The sequence below is a fragment of the Sebastes umbrosus genome, chromosome 6 (assembly GCF_015220745.1).
Source record: "Sebastes umbrosus isolate fSebUmb1 chromosome 6, fSebUmb1.pri, whole genome shotgun sequence".
Classification (NCBI taxonomy): domain Eukaryota; kingdom Metazoa; phylum Chordata; class Actinopteri; order Perciformes; family Sebastidae; genus Sebastes; species Sebastes umbrosus.
Window position 1 is genome coordinate 31,073,230 of NC_051274.1, and position 13,163 is coordinate 31,086,392.

General features: G+C 44.2%; 1 protein-coding gene across 3 annotated transcripts in view; it reads right to left on the minus strand.

The window, feature by feature from the left end:
* The window catches only part of noc2l (NOC2-like nucleolar associated transcriptional repressor), a 95,771-nt gene that overhangs the window by 2,833 nt on the left and 79,775 nt on the right, over positions 1 to 13,163 (minus strand). For all 3 annotated transcript variants that reach the window (XM_037771367.1, XM_037771366.1, XM_037771368.1), the window contains 5 exons: positions 11,771 to 11,884; positions 9,751 to 9,852; positions 8,963 to 9,106; positions 3,341 to 3,454; positions 2,274 to 2,409 (listed from right to left, as the gene is read on the minus strand). In XM_037771367.1, coding sequence (XP_037627295.1) covers positions 2,274 to 2,409; positions 3,341 to 3,454; positions 8,963 to 9,106; positions 9,751 to 9,852; positions 11,771 to 11,884 — 610 coding nt within the window. The remainder of the gene's footprint in view (positions 1 to 2,273; positions 2,410 to 3,340; positions 3,455 to 8,962; positions 9,107 to 9,750; positions 9,853 to 11,770; positions 11,885 to 13,163) is intronic.

Genomic DNA, 13,163 nt, shown 5'->3' on the forward strand with positions numbered 1-13,163 from the left:
AAAAAAAAAAAAAAAAACATAACCGATCCTCGTTAACCGATTATTAACCGACAAGATTAGTGCGACGCATGCAGCGGTGCGCCAGCTGCAGTGTCTGAGCAACAACACACAACTGAGTCCCTAGTTCACCGTCCGGGAGCGTTACTGTAGCAGCCACGACGCTGCGTTCACTGGCGTGGACACATGCAGCCACTTTCCCAGTAAAAGTCTCCACCGCACATTTAGTTTAGTTTAGCAGGTTGTCAGCTGTGTGTCTGTCCGGCGAAACGACAGCGAGTGTCCGACAAACCGTGTGTGCGTGTGTGTGTTCGTGCTACTTTCACAGCTGAAGCGTTGCCGATGGCGTCGTGCTCGCCGTTGTCACACACAGTAGTAGTGTGTTTACAGTTTATTTGTCGGTGAATAAATCTTAAAACTCCTCAGCTCAAGACGGGAGCCAACTTCCTGTATCCTGCAACGCCAACTCAGACTCTCTTAAGGTGGACTGTTAAGGTGGACCAGCTTTTCTCCTTAAAGTGACGAGCCGCTCCTCTGAGTTTTGCTCAGCTTTTTAATTAATTATTAACATTTCTTTTAACCGTTTAACTGATTAACCGATAACGTTAATCGGTTAAAATTCTTAATGTCGGTTAAAACGGTTAATTATTAACATCCCTGTCGAGATCGGAGGTGAATTTCAAAATCGTGACACCCCTATTCAGTAGTATCTTGGACATTGCACCCAAATAACCTGGAAGATTTATTACCCCCCCGCCCCACACACACGCACACACACACACACACACACACACACACATATATATCTCAATCTAAATCATCACCCCCCCCTCCTCTCAAACTCCCCCTCTTTCCGGGAGTGTGTGAGACCACAAAGAGCTTTGGTGAGCTGCCCAAAAGCTTTTGGCTCTTCAAGACTGGACGACAAGGTGGTGGGTGTGCGTTTATGCGTTATCATCGAGATATGTGTGTCTTTGTGTGTGTGTGTGTCTTTGTGTGCGCACGTGTTGCGAGGACATGCGGGGGCAGCTGGTTGAAGCCCACAGAGCCAGAAAGAGAGAGCTAGAGAGAGAGAGAGCGAGAATGAAAGAGAGAACGAGGGAGAGAGACAGAGAGAGAGAGAGAGAGAGAGAGAGGAGTGGGAGCGGCCACCTCTGGCTGTTCCACTGGGCTGGTTTGAATTAGGATCCCCCGCTGGGATCCAAGCCTGTACTTCCTGTCGGGGGGTTTCAGCTCTCGTGTGTGTGCGAGGAAAAGGCGAACGAAAGGGAGGGAGGGGTGGACACGGAGTGAGAGGCGGAGGCCCGCCGCTCGCTGGCAGCTGCCCATCCGTTTGTGGGGACTCTCCCTACAATGAAGTCCAGATGCATTAAAGAAAAGAAAAAAAAATCCCCCTGCCGCCTACTCCTTTCCTCTGTGACCTTGCGGAGGGCTTTATTCTGCTTGGAGCGTGTCCGAGTGTAAAGCTGTAAAAGCGAGGTTGCAGCTGCCTGTGACCTGTGGACGACCCCGAGAGGACGAGACACACTGGGGCTAAAGAAAGATCAGGCCGACAGTCCCTCTCTGCGTAGAGAGAGAGAGCGAGACGAACTATCTGATGAGCAGAGATTCTCTGGAGATTCAATTTAATTTTCAGTTCCTCAGAAACCGCCTCCGTGGATGTTTTAATAACTCAGAGCCTCGTGGTGCTTCGCAGGTGATCTGCGTCATGTAGAAACAGAGATAACAGCCGAGAAATCAGACTGAACTGTCGTCACCTCTTCAACTTTGCCACGCAGAAAACCAGGCTGTAACAAAACGCCGCCCCCTAGAGGACAAGTAATGGATAACGTACAGCGAGCCGGGCATTGTTGTGACACAGTCTTGTCGCGGTAGTCGGGTATACACCGATTAAATGACGTACCCAACGCCCCCCACCGTCGTTTAACTTTTTTTATAGGAATAAAACCCATTGAGTTCATTTTGGCGTATCAGCAGCGTGTTATCAATAGACAGTGGGACGACGAACGCTACAAAGTGAAAGAGTCTGCTCCATACGGAGTCTCAGCTCAGAGCAGCAGGAGTCAGATTTCACACACGAACGGTGATTGAATGAAGGCGAGGTTTGGAGCACTCAGAAGGGCGATGGACATAAACCTGAATGAGCTCCTTTTCCTCATTTCTGCATGTAAAGAGACAGTTGATGACAGGAATCACAGCCCCCATTCTTCCTCAATGTGGCCCTAACACTCTGTCGTAGTATACGTGTATGTGAGCGTATGTGAGAGTCGGCTTGCCTTTGATTTTGAGTTGTCCGTCATCTTCGTCAGAGTCGCTGTTAGAGTCAAACAGATCCTTGAACTCCTTCTTGTCCTCTTGTTTCTTCTCCTGAACCTTCCTTCGTTTGATCTCCGGGAGTTCCAGATCCTCCATCTTTACAGGACACAAAAACAGGAAGTTAAATACAGTGGTAACGTATAGTGATCACGTCTGACCGGGTCAAATTGATCACTATAAGCAGATGATTATTGTTGTTGTGCATCATATAATTGACATTTGTTTATTTAATACATGAATATAAAGTAATGAAACGGACCGCTACACTATTTACTGCCTCACTTCTACTGCCTTCACCCTCACCAACGGGTGAGGTATTGCCGTTTCTGGCCGGCTCTGCAGTGCGAGTGTGCATGCAGAACGGCGCTGCTTTGCCGGGGCTCCTCGCTCGCTTAACTGGTAGTGTGGAGCATGGAGGGAGACGGGCGCCGGTCTGCATGCGCGCTGCAGAGTCGGTTGAGTATCGGCTAAAGTTTCACTATGGGGGCGTTACGTGACACGGCGTTATCAGTCCACTTGATGAGGGTGCTTTCCCCGTGAACATTCGTTTTTTATTCAGAGAAAATGACTCTTTTTCCCGTCATGATATCAAACAGCCTCAGGTATCCAGCTGGAAAGTAGACGGTCCGCGAGGCAAAGTATCACGGGAGTAAAGTAAAAAACAAAATAAAAATTCAACTAACGTTAGTCTAATGTAGTTTTAAAATGTTTTTCCAAATGATATCATGTATGAAAAGACCCAAAATGAACGCTATAAGCAAATTATTTAAATACCATTTGTATAGGAACGATTCTGTGGTTGATCACTGTAACCGTGACGACTATAAGCGGTTTCCACTGTACATAAACCTGCTTTCGTTGCGTTAATGATGATCATAAAATAATCGTTCTGCCAGTAAAATGTTCCGCTACATAGCATGGCTGTTACATGATTTATGTAACTCTTGTGGGTAACGGTGATATTCATAAAGAAGAAGAAGTGATTCATTGATGGCTGAGTGGGATGAAGTAAATGTGGGATAGTTACCCTATCTTTGCCAGAGATCTCCAGCTGGATCTCCTTCTCCCTCAGCTTCTTCCACTGGCTGTAGTACCTGCTGAGAGGAGTGCCCTCCTCCTGGATCTGCTTCTCCCAGGCAACCTGACGGAAGACATGATGATTAACATGCTGTTTAAGAATGTATATATACGGGTGTGAGAGGGTTTACGGTGAAGAGCCTCGGCCTTTCAGAGGTTGCAGCGGGCTCCGTTTTCAGAGTGGAGGGAAGATACTGATATCGTGTGAAACTAGAAAAACCTAAAGAATCCATCATGTCCAATGGTACCAATCATTTCACGCTAACTTGTCGGGAAGAACGCTAAATAACGCTACAAAGTTAGGCTACATTTTCGCGAGGAAAAACGGACATGGCCATTTTCAAAGGGGTCCCTTGACCTCTGACCTCCAGATATGTAAATGAAAATGGGTTCTCTGGGTACCCACGAGTCTCCCCTTTACAGACATGCCCACTTTATGATAATTACATGCAGTTTGGGGCAAAAAACATGCTGATAAACTGTATAAAATGACCTGTGGTGACCTCTAGGATAATCACAGCCTCATGAAGCTTTACAGCCACAAACTAGAGACCTAGAGCATTCAGAGGATGGATGGTTTTCCTAGCTAGATTGACAATAAGGGGGTTTCTGAGCAGTTTATACAACAGAAGTGATCGCCATACAATCACTGAAAAATGCAATTCTTGCAGAAATCTCCAAATGTCAAGTTTTTTGATACCAAATCACAGCATGTCTTTTTCTATGGTGTTCCTCAAGGTCTTGGTGTCTTAATGTGGTATTTTGGAGGGATTATTGATCATTTTCATCAATTCTCACGTGGTAAAACAATGGTTAAATTTAGCACCAAATCTGTGTAACAAATGGTATCAACCTCAAAAATTGCTGCAACAACTTATGAGACCTAATAGAGCATGGGGGATGGACATCATATACTTCTATCATAATGTTCTAAACCCCTACACACTTTTTATTTTAATTGATTTTAATGACTAGAACACACATTGCTGAGCTGCATCTCAAATTAATCTTCTATGTGACATCTACTGTTGACTATTTATCTCCCCCTGAACATCCCCCGTCCCCGTCCCCTCTAAAGAGAGAGGGCAGGATGGGAAGGGGTTAACTGTGACTGAGCTTCTTGATAAACATGAATATCCAAGGTGGTATTTGTTTTTTGCAGAATCTCTTAAGAGGAGCCTTTCAGCAGGTTGTAAAATGATCTTAATACATGTGGCTTTCCACTCCTACTTCACATCAACTGACGGGAGGAAGAGATGGACGGACGAGACCGTGATAAGAGTCAGAAGATGTGGAAAAGACAGATTGAAGGTGCCTGAAAGGGGAGACCGGCAGATCTTCTCCAGCCCCTAAAGGTCTTTGTGGATGCTATTGATTAGACCCAATCGCATTATCTGACTAACAAATCCAATAGAGCGGACAGACCGCGGCCGCCTGCGCCCGTTAGCTTAAGACATTTACCACAATTTGCCGTGCGGCTATTAAGACGGGTGACAAGTGAGCACAAAAAGAAAAAAAAAAGAGAGAAAGGATGAGAAAATGAAACTAGAAAAGCTGCTTCTGAATTCAGCCTCCACTCAGACAAACATTTCCACATACAGGCGGTAGAGAAAGACATGAGACATCAGAGCGCGACCTGGATGGCGGCAGGGCATCATTAATTAGGCTAGCTCTCAGTTTGGGTGACATGTCAGCGGGGGACGAGGGGGGGAGGCGGGCGGTGGCCTGAGGGGGGCCGTGGCCTTTTCTACAGCAGCGAGCGAGGCTGTCCCCTCTCCTTCGCCTGCGGTGACACCTACCGCTGCCACGGTGCCAGGGAGTGGATGCCATGGCGACAGCCTCCGCTGAGCAGAGAGCCGTGGCGACAGGAAGCTGGCGCTGCCGCGGTGCCGTGCTGTCTGTCTGTTGGACTTTGTTAACACACACACACTCACTTCCGTGTGCACACACAATTTCTCATCAGCTAAATTACACAAGCTCTTTAATTTCATCCTTAAACGCTCTTAAATATTAATCAGCGGTACACGTCAAGACTCTCCGCAGCAGCGAAGCCACATGAAAGCATGTTAGTGTGGACAGGTAGCATACGGAGGGAGCAAGTCAACACAGAAAAACACACTAATGGCTGCTCATTAAGGCAGAGGCGCCTCTGGTTCAAAAGCCCAGAAGAGCTTCCAAATAACCACGGGGTCATTCTTAAACCAGGCTCAGAGTTTATGCAGGGAAGTGGTCTCCATTATCAGCCGCCGACTGTAAGGTTTGACAGTCAGGACTGTTCGATGGCCACGCAGCCTCCGGTTCAACTGGACCAGAGCCCAGAAGAGAAGTTATCTTTGCTGTGCAACTGGAACAAACTGCTCTCTGTTTTTAATGCTTGCTGAGAACATTCAGACAAGACACCACCTACGAGTTAGTGTTGAGGGAAGTGAAGCAGAGAGGTGAACCAGCAGACATGACTAATCTAAATGATTGAAATATAAAATATAAAAACATCCCCTTGTATTGTTGTGTAAACAACGGTTATATTTAGATGAACATTGAATCAAACTCGCAACGATTATAATGAATTCCAAGTCAAGTAGATTGAGCTGGTTGATTGCTGACTGCCGTCAATCACACCAACCACAGCAGCCGACACCATCTCACCAAAAGATGGCAAAGTGACAACAGACAACTCCTCATTAGGTCTGATTTATGTAGCAGCAAGAACAAGAAGGGTTAATGGATGGACTTCCCGGCCTAATTCATTTCTAATCTGAGTTTTGTTGATTGTCTTTTAAAAAGGGACTGTTTGTAACTTCTTATACGTATAAATCATTGCGGGTCGGTGTACCATGCGCGCTCGTGTGTGGCTACGCTGGAAGCACCAAAACCGCAAAGTTATATCTAGTGAAGCCCGTCTTGCAAAACAGTGTTAACTCATCCTGCTCCGGCCTCCCGACTGCGGTCAGAGGACACAGGGGAGACCGTAGCTTTGGTCTCCAGGGCCGGAGTCTCTGCTGTACTCTGCTCCTCTGCCTGCCTTCACTCACACGGCCTGCTCGTTCTCACTCGCTCTCTCTCTCCACCTCTCACGTGCATGCACGCACATGAGACATCGCGTTCAGAAGTATGGGACGTACTTCTGTACGAACGGACAACCTAAAATCATAATGCCTCCTGCCACGTACTGTATGTTGCCAGCATATCAACATTTTCCCCGCGGTCTCCCGCCTGCCGCTCACAAAGGCTAACTCATTTAATCCGACGAATTGCTTAATTCAAATTGAGGATTTTGTTCGACGATTTCTTTTTAGAGAGGTAACGTCATAAAATATAACGACAGACATTCGAAGCTTCATTGAAAACCTCAGTAGAAGCTTCAAATATAAAAAAAAATGACATTCGGCACTCAACTGTAAATAAAATAATCAATACTTTTTTAAAGAAAAGACTGATTTACTCAAGGACTAAAAACCCAAAATGAAATGTTTCAAAGCTGATTATTTAATTAGAAAGCAATCAAACTTTGTTTTTGCTGAAATCTAAACTGCATTTGGAAAAGAAATGCAGTCACATGAGTAAATGAGTGCTGCTCACCTGATGAACAACAACAGGTCTAACTGAGTCTGTTTCACCGTAATCTGGGCTTCTGATTTGTTATTTTATCTGATTTCAGATAGATCCCCCTCTAGGTAACTGCTGAACATGCTGAAACATACCAGGTAGTCTGAAGCCCTTCAGATGCATGAAGTAAGTAGAACGCATGTGGCTAATAAGGTGAACTAATAAAACAGCTTGTAGCTGATGATAATGAAATGACTTGTCCCGGTGTCATAAAACTCTCTTAATAAGTAGAAAAAAGCAATAAAACCGACTGTCATACATGACAATGGTAAATCATAAAACATATTGTTGCATGACCCAATAATTATTACTCACCAGGGCTGCAATTTATTTTTAACTGATCTTATAATTTTACTGCATTATTATGACCCACTAGATATTATTAAATCTTGAGCTAACAACACACAGTTGACTTCCATAATCACAGAACAGATGAATCCATACAGCTCAATTAAAAAAAGACTGCAATCTTTGATAATAACGCCGGATTTCTGTCTTTGTTCATCTATAAATGACTGTCCGTGTCTGTTTAAAAAGGTACCATATGTAATGATTTACATGTATTGATTGATTTGTATTGCCAGTGTGAACACATTGTAACGTAACTTAAATACTGAGACCTTCCCCGACTTTCTCAGTTACCTATAAGAGCCTGTGGACTGATTTCTATGTAAAGGACAAAAGACGGTTTTGCTTCATAATGTTAGCTGATCTGAGATTTCAAGAATAAAGTTATAATATTATGAGAATAAAGACATAATATTATAAAATAGTAATTTTACGTGTTATTTTAGAGGGGAAATAGAGCAGCTGTGTGAAAATGAGGAACGTGGAGCATCTTGTGAAGTTATACTTTAGTTTAGGTTTCACAAATAACCAAATACTTCTTCTTTTGTCACATCAGCACCACATCATCATCAGTATCAGGTCTTTGAAAAGATTGTGCAAGAAACTGCGTTTATTCTGAAGAAAGAACCACACGGACCTGATGGAGGAAACTGACTCTTTTGAGGAGGAGGAAATTACTTTATTCTCGTAATATTAAAAAAAAAATTCTCGTAAAGTTCTTACTTTATTCTCGTAATAATACGACTTTTTTTTCTCGTAAAGTTATGACTTTATTCTCATATTACAATTTTTTTTCTCGTAAAGTTATGACTTTATTCTTGTAACATTACAACTTTTTTCTCGTAAATTTATGACTTTTTTCTCGTAAAGTTATGACTTTATTCTCGTAATATTACGACTTTTTTCTCGTAAAGTTATGACTTTATTCTCGTAATATTACGACTTTTTTCTCGTAAAGTTATGACTTTATTCTCGTAATATTAAAAAAAAAAATTCTCGTAAAGTTCTTACTTTATTCTCGTAATACGACTTTTTTTCTCGTAAAGTTATGACTTTATTCTCGTAACATCACAACTTTTTTCTCGTAAAGTTATGACTTTATTCTCGTAATACGACTTTTTTTCTCGTAAAGTTATGACTTTATTCTCATTAAATTACGACTTTATTCTCGAAATCTCTGATTTTTTCCCCCTTCAATGTGGACTAAATACTCCGTCGTAGCAAAGTACATTTAAATAACTTAAATATAATTAGTAAGTAATAGTCACCAGGTGATGCGATTGTTTGTGTTTTTACATCAGCTATCCATTTACAACAACTACATTTAAACTTATTTTATCACATTTTGACATGTTTTACATTATCTTATCTTATTATATATTCTTTTCCTTATTATTATCTAGGCTCACTTTTGTAATTGTGTTTTGATGGAAGAGCACCTGCCTGCATTTACAGCCCATTTTAACATAATATTAGGAAACAGAAGAGCCAAACTGAAAGGAAATACATAATGGATGGAAGAGGTAAAATGAGGACTCTGGAAAAACAGCCAAATGTAAAATTAGGACAAGACAGTCTTCCCGTGCCCTCCCACCCTCCGTCTTTCACACACACTCACCACGGCGGTGGCATCGGCCACTCCGAAGGCGGCCTTCTGTCTCCGTCCTGTGATGTGGCTGCTGTTCTCCTGTACCTTTTCCAGCAGCTGGCGCACCGGCTTGCAGTAATTGGCCACTTTGCATTCCTTCAGGAACGCTTTCAGCTGCAGGGACATGGAGGGGGAGCATGAGAAAGGAGGAACCCATGTTAAAAAAAACCCCCCAAAAAACTCCAGTCCACCCATACGGTGCGTTCAGGCACAGTCGAGGAGGGTTTGTGGTCGCTTCCCCTGAGGGGAGCAGATTCAGCCTGGCAGATACTGAACCAGATCCTGAATCATCTATTCAGACTCTGGGAATGATGTTCAGTGTCACTGCTTCATATATACATTTTTCAAAACTAGAAGTACACTCGGAGAGCGCAGACCTCCTCTAAGGCAGGTTTCATGTACATCGCTGGAGAGAGGCTGGGTGACGCGTCTTAAAGCCTGTGGTGTAAATGCACAGGCTGAGCGGAGTTATTAAAAGAAATTCTCGAAGCCGGATCGCCACCAAAATCTAATGGCTTGTTCATTGTGCCACACCCCACCCCTCCAAATGATTTCATTCAAATCCATCGTGGACCTTTGGAGTAATCCTCCAAACGGACAAACCAGTAAACCAACAAACCAACGCCGGTGAAAACATAACCGGCCTTGACGGCGGTAATAACACCTGTGTGTGTGTACAATGTTGTAGTTTTGGGTGGATAAAGACATTTCAGATCACTTATTCCAGGATCAGTTTAAAGGTTTAAAGGTTGTGTTACCTGGATGATGGTGGGCAGGGCGAGCTCTGGGAAGCCGATGGAGCTGGCCTGAGTGTGGAAGTACTCCAGGATCAGGTCATACAGCTGGTCAATCAGCCCATCCTAAAGTACAACAGAACAGAAAGATTGAGGAGCAATATTCATCCTTCACACAGGTGTGACAACACTTTATCATTTGCCTCTAAGCTGTGCAGCTAAAATTCAGACCAAAAGACATAAATACTGTTCACTTGTTACAAAAGATTCATGATTGACAGCCTGTTTCAGACCTCTGAATGTCCGCCCACTGGGGATGCTATTTTTGAAATTTATTTTAAACTGATAACCGACCCTCGTTAACCGATTATTAACCATTAAAGGGGCTCTATGTAAGTATCAGAAATTGCTTGTTAACAGCGACACCTGTGCCCGTTAAGTCAACAAAAGTCAGCGTCCTGTTGCTCGTGCTCGCTCTACATAGACATGAACAAGCATCGGTCAAAACAGTGAGGCGACACACGTCAGCTAAAACCACAACATCACTCTATATTTCAGCTGCTTGGCAGTAATGTTAGCTGACCAGACGAAGGTCTCTCCATGAATCACTGCTGAAACTGTGTTTCCTGCTTCAAACTCCTGTCTTCTGCAGTGTGTAGTGTGCGCGCATGCACGTGAGAGGTGGAGCGAGTGAGAACGAGCGGTGTGTGAGTGAAGGCTAGCAGGCAGGCAGAGGAGCAGAGCAGCAGCAGCAGAGCAGCATCAACTTGGGCCATAGAGACCAAAGCTCCCCTGTGTCTTCTGGCTGCGGTCGGTGGGCTGGAGCAGGAAGAGTTGACACTGTTTTGCAAGACGGGCTTCACTAGATATAACTTTGTGGTTTCGGTGCTTCCGTGTAGTTTGTGTTGGAGTCTTGTCTGAACAGCGTAGCCACACGCGAGTGCGCATGGGACAGCGACCCGATTTATACGTGTAAGAAGTTACAAACAGTCCCTTTAACCGACAAGATTAGTGCGTCGCATGCATCGGTGCGCCAGCGGCAGTGTATGAGCAACAACAGATAACTGAGTCCCCAGTTCACCCGTCCGTGAGAGTTACTGTGGCAGCCACGGTGCTGCGTGTGCACATGCAGCCACCACCACCGCATCGTTTAGTTTAGTTTAGTTTAGTTTAGTTTAGCAGGTTGTCAGCTGCGTGTCTGCCCAGCGTAACGATAGCGAGTGTCCGACAAACCGTGTGTGTGTTTATGTGCTACGTTAGCAGCTCTAGCTTTGCTGGTGGCTTCGTGCTCGCCGTTGTCACACACTTACGGTCTGTCAGCGTGGCGTAACTTTAGCGAGTGTCCGACAGACCGTGTGTGTGTGTGGTGGCGGTGAGTGTGAGGTCGCTCAAGACCCGAGGCAACTTCCAGGCGCTCCTCTGAGTTTTGCTCAGCTTTTTAATTAAATATTAATATTTCTTTTAACCGATAGCGTTAATCGGTTAAAATACTTAACGTCAGTTAACGGGTTAATTATTAACATCCGTAGTAGCAACAAGTAATTAAAAAAACCTACTCGGCTAGAGTAAGCCAGCACATCACATGTAGTTGCCTCTCTTTGAGAATCCATATGAAAGGTTTTGTAGCCTATGTGGACTAATAAGGGTTCAGGTTTAGAGAGATCAGGTCTGCTGTGAGACTACGAGGCAGGGGTTCCTGGCAGCTGCCCAGGTGACAGCAGTGAAAACAGCCCTAGCGAGCGGAGTGCGGGGGATAATCCCAGAGGGCCGTGCTGCAATCCTCTTGGCTGCAGTACTGAGCGTGGTGACAGAGGGCCAGTTTTAGAGCCCTGACAAGGGGCTTTCAGCGCTGCCCTCAATCCCCTTATGTACACACGCAGGCTAACACGAGGTGTAAGGGAGCAACGTGAAAATGACATTAACTAAGACTTGAACCACTCATCTGATCAGCTGCTGCTCCTTCTCAGGAGCGCCGACACAAACAGGAGCACAGTGTCACAATAATACGTCCTGCTGTCTATGTGTGGATCACAGTAATATCTACCTTATAGGCTTTCTCCATCAGGTTGACGTTGCTGAGCTTCAGGATGACTGCAAAGTTGATGGGTTTCTTGCTCATTCGACCTGGTTTCTTGTTGAACTCCACCTGTTGGAGGATCTGTAAAGGGAACACATAAACCGGCGATGTTAAATGGGAGTTTTTCATCTGCCATTGTCGCATAACAATGCATGCTCACGTGGGATCTCTAGATTATAGAGTACGGTCTAGACCTGCTCTATATGAAAAGCGTCTCGAGATAACTTCTGTTATAATTTGATGCTATATAAAAAATAAATTGAATTAAATAAAATTAAACTCAGAAATTCTCAGTTTTACTGTAGTATATTGTAGCATACTATCTTCAGAGAATAGAATAATACATGGACACAGAACCCAAAGCAAGTGCAACACATGTGGGCAACATGGGACCTGATAACCTTTGTTTACTTTTGGTTTCTATTATAAAAAGGAAGGAATGGGTCCGCACCATTACTACGCTGACGAACCCCTGTGGTGCGCTGAGTAGGCGGAGTCTGCACACCATTTAAAAGGCGTTTCAGCCGGCACGTATGTTGGATGCCACACTAAATTCAGTCAGTAAAAAGCGGCGTGTACGCCTACCTCGACCACATGGCTGATACAAACACAACAGGGTATTTGGGTACAGTCTTAGCCCTAAATAGCAGAGGACAATACATGATGGTATTACAACTGAATGAGTGAACACCGTACAGCAGAGCGGGTGATTGCTGGTATTATTTTTTTCTGTGGCATCGTTATTTTGTCAGATTAATGAAACAATAAACCTTAATCACTCTGACAGACCCATGCTTCGTTTAAAGTGACGCCTGTTTTTCCCTCCTCCCTCGCCGCTCGTCATCACTTCTCACCGGATTGTGCCCCGGCTGTATGAAAAGAAGCCACTCATCATCGACCTGTTGTGCCAATTATCCAATCAACACCCCATACTGAAGGAATCTATATATAAAAAAGTCAAGCTGATGGCCTACAGAGGTCAAAAGCAGTAAGTAATAACACTGCTAATACTCCTGCTACTACTCAGCGTCTGAAGTTAGCTATTATATGCATTTAAAGACGACCTATTATGCTAATTTTCAGGTGTATACTTGTATTTTGGGTTTCTACTAGAACATGTTTACAAACTGTAATGTTTAAAAAACGCTCCGTTTCAGCTCCGCTCTAACTAGCTTTGTTTGAGGGCGTGCAAAGCTAGCCGCTACGCAAAGTGGTACTTTATGACATCACCACGTTACGAAAGAAAAGGCGGGACTTCAATCAAGGTGTTTCCGGCAGTTCGGGAGCAGCGTTCCCTTTGGCCTGGATTTTGGGCTTTGTAACTTTGCAGACCTTTTACATGCACAAAATATATATACAG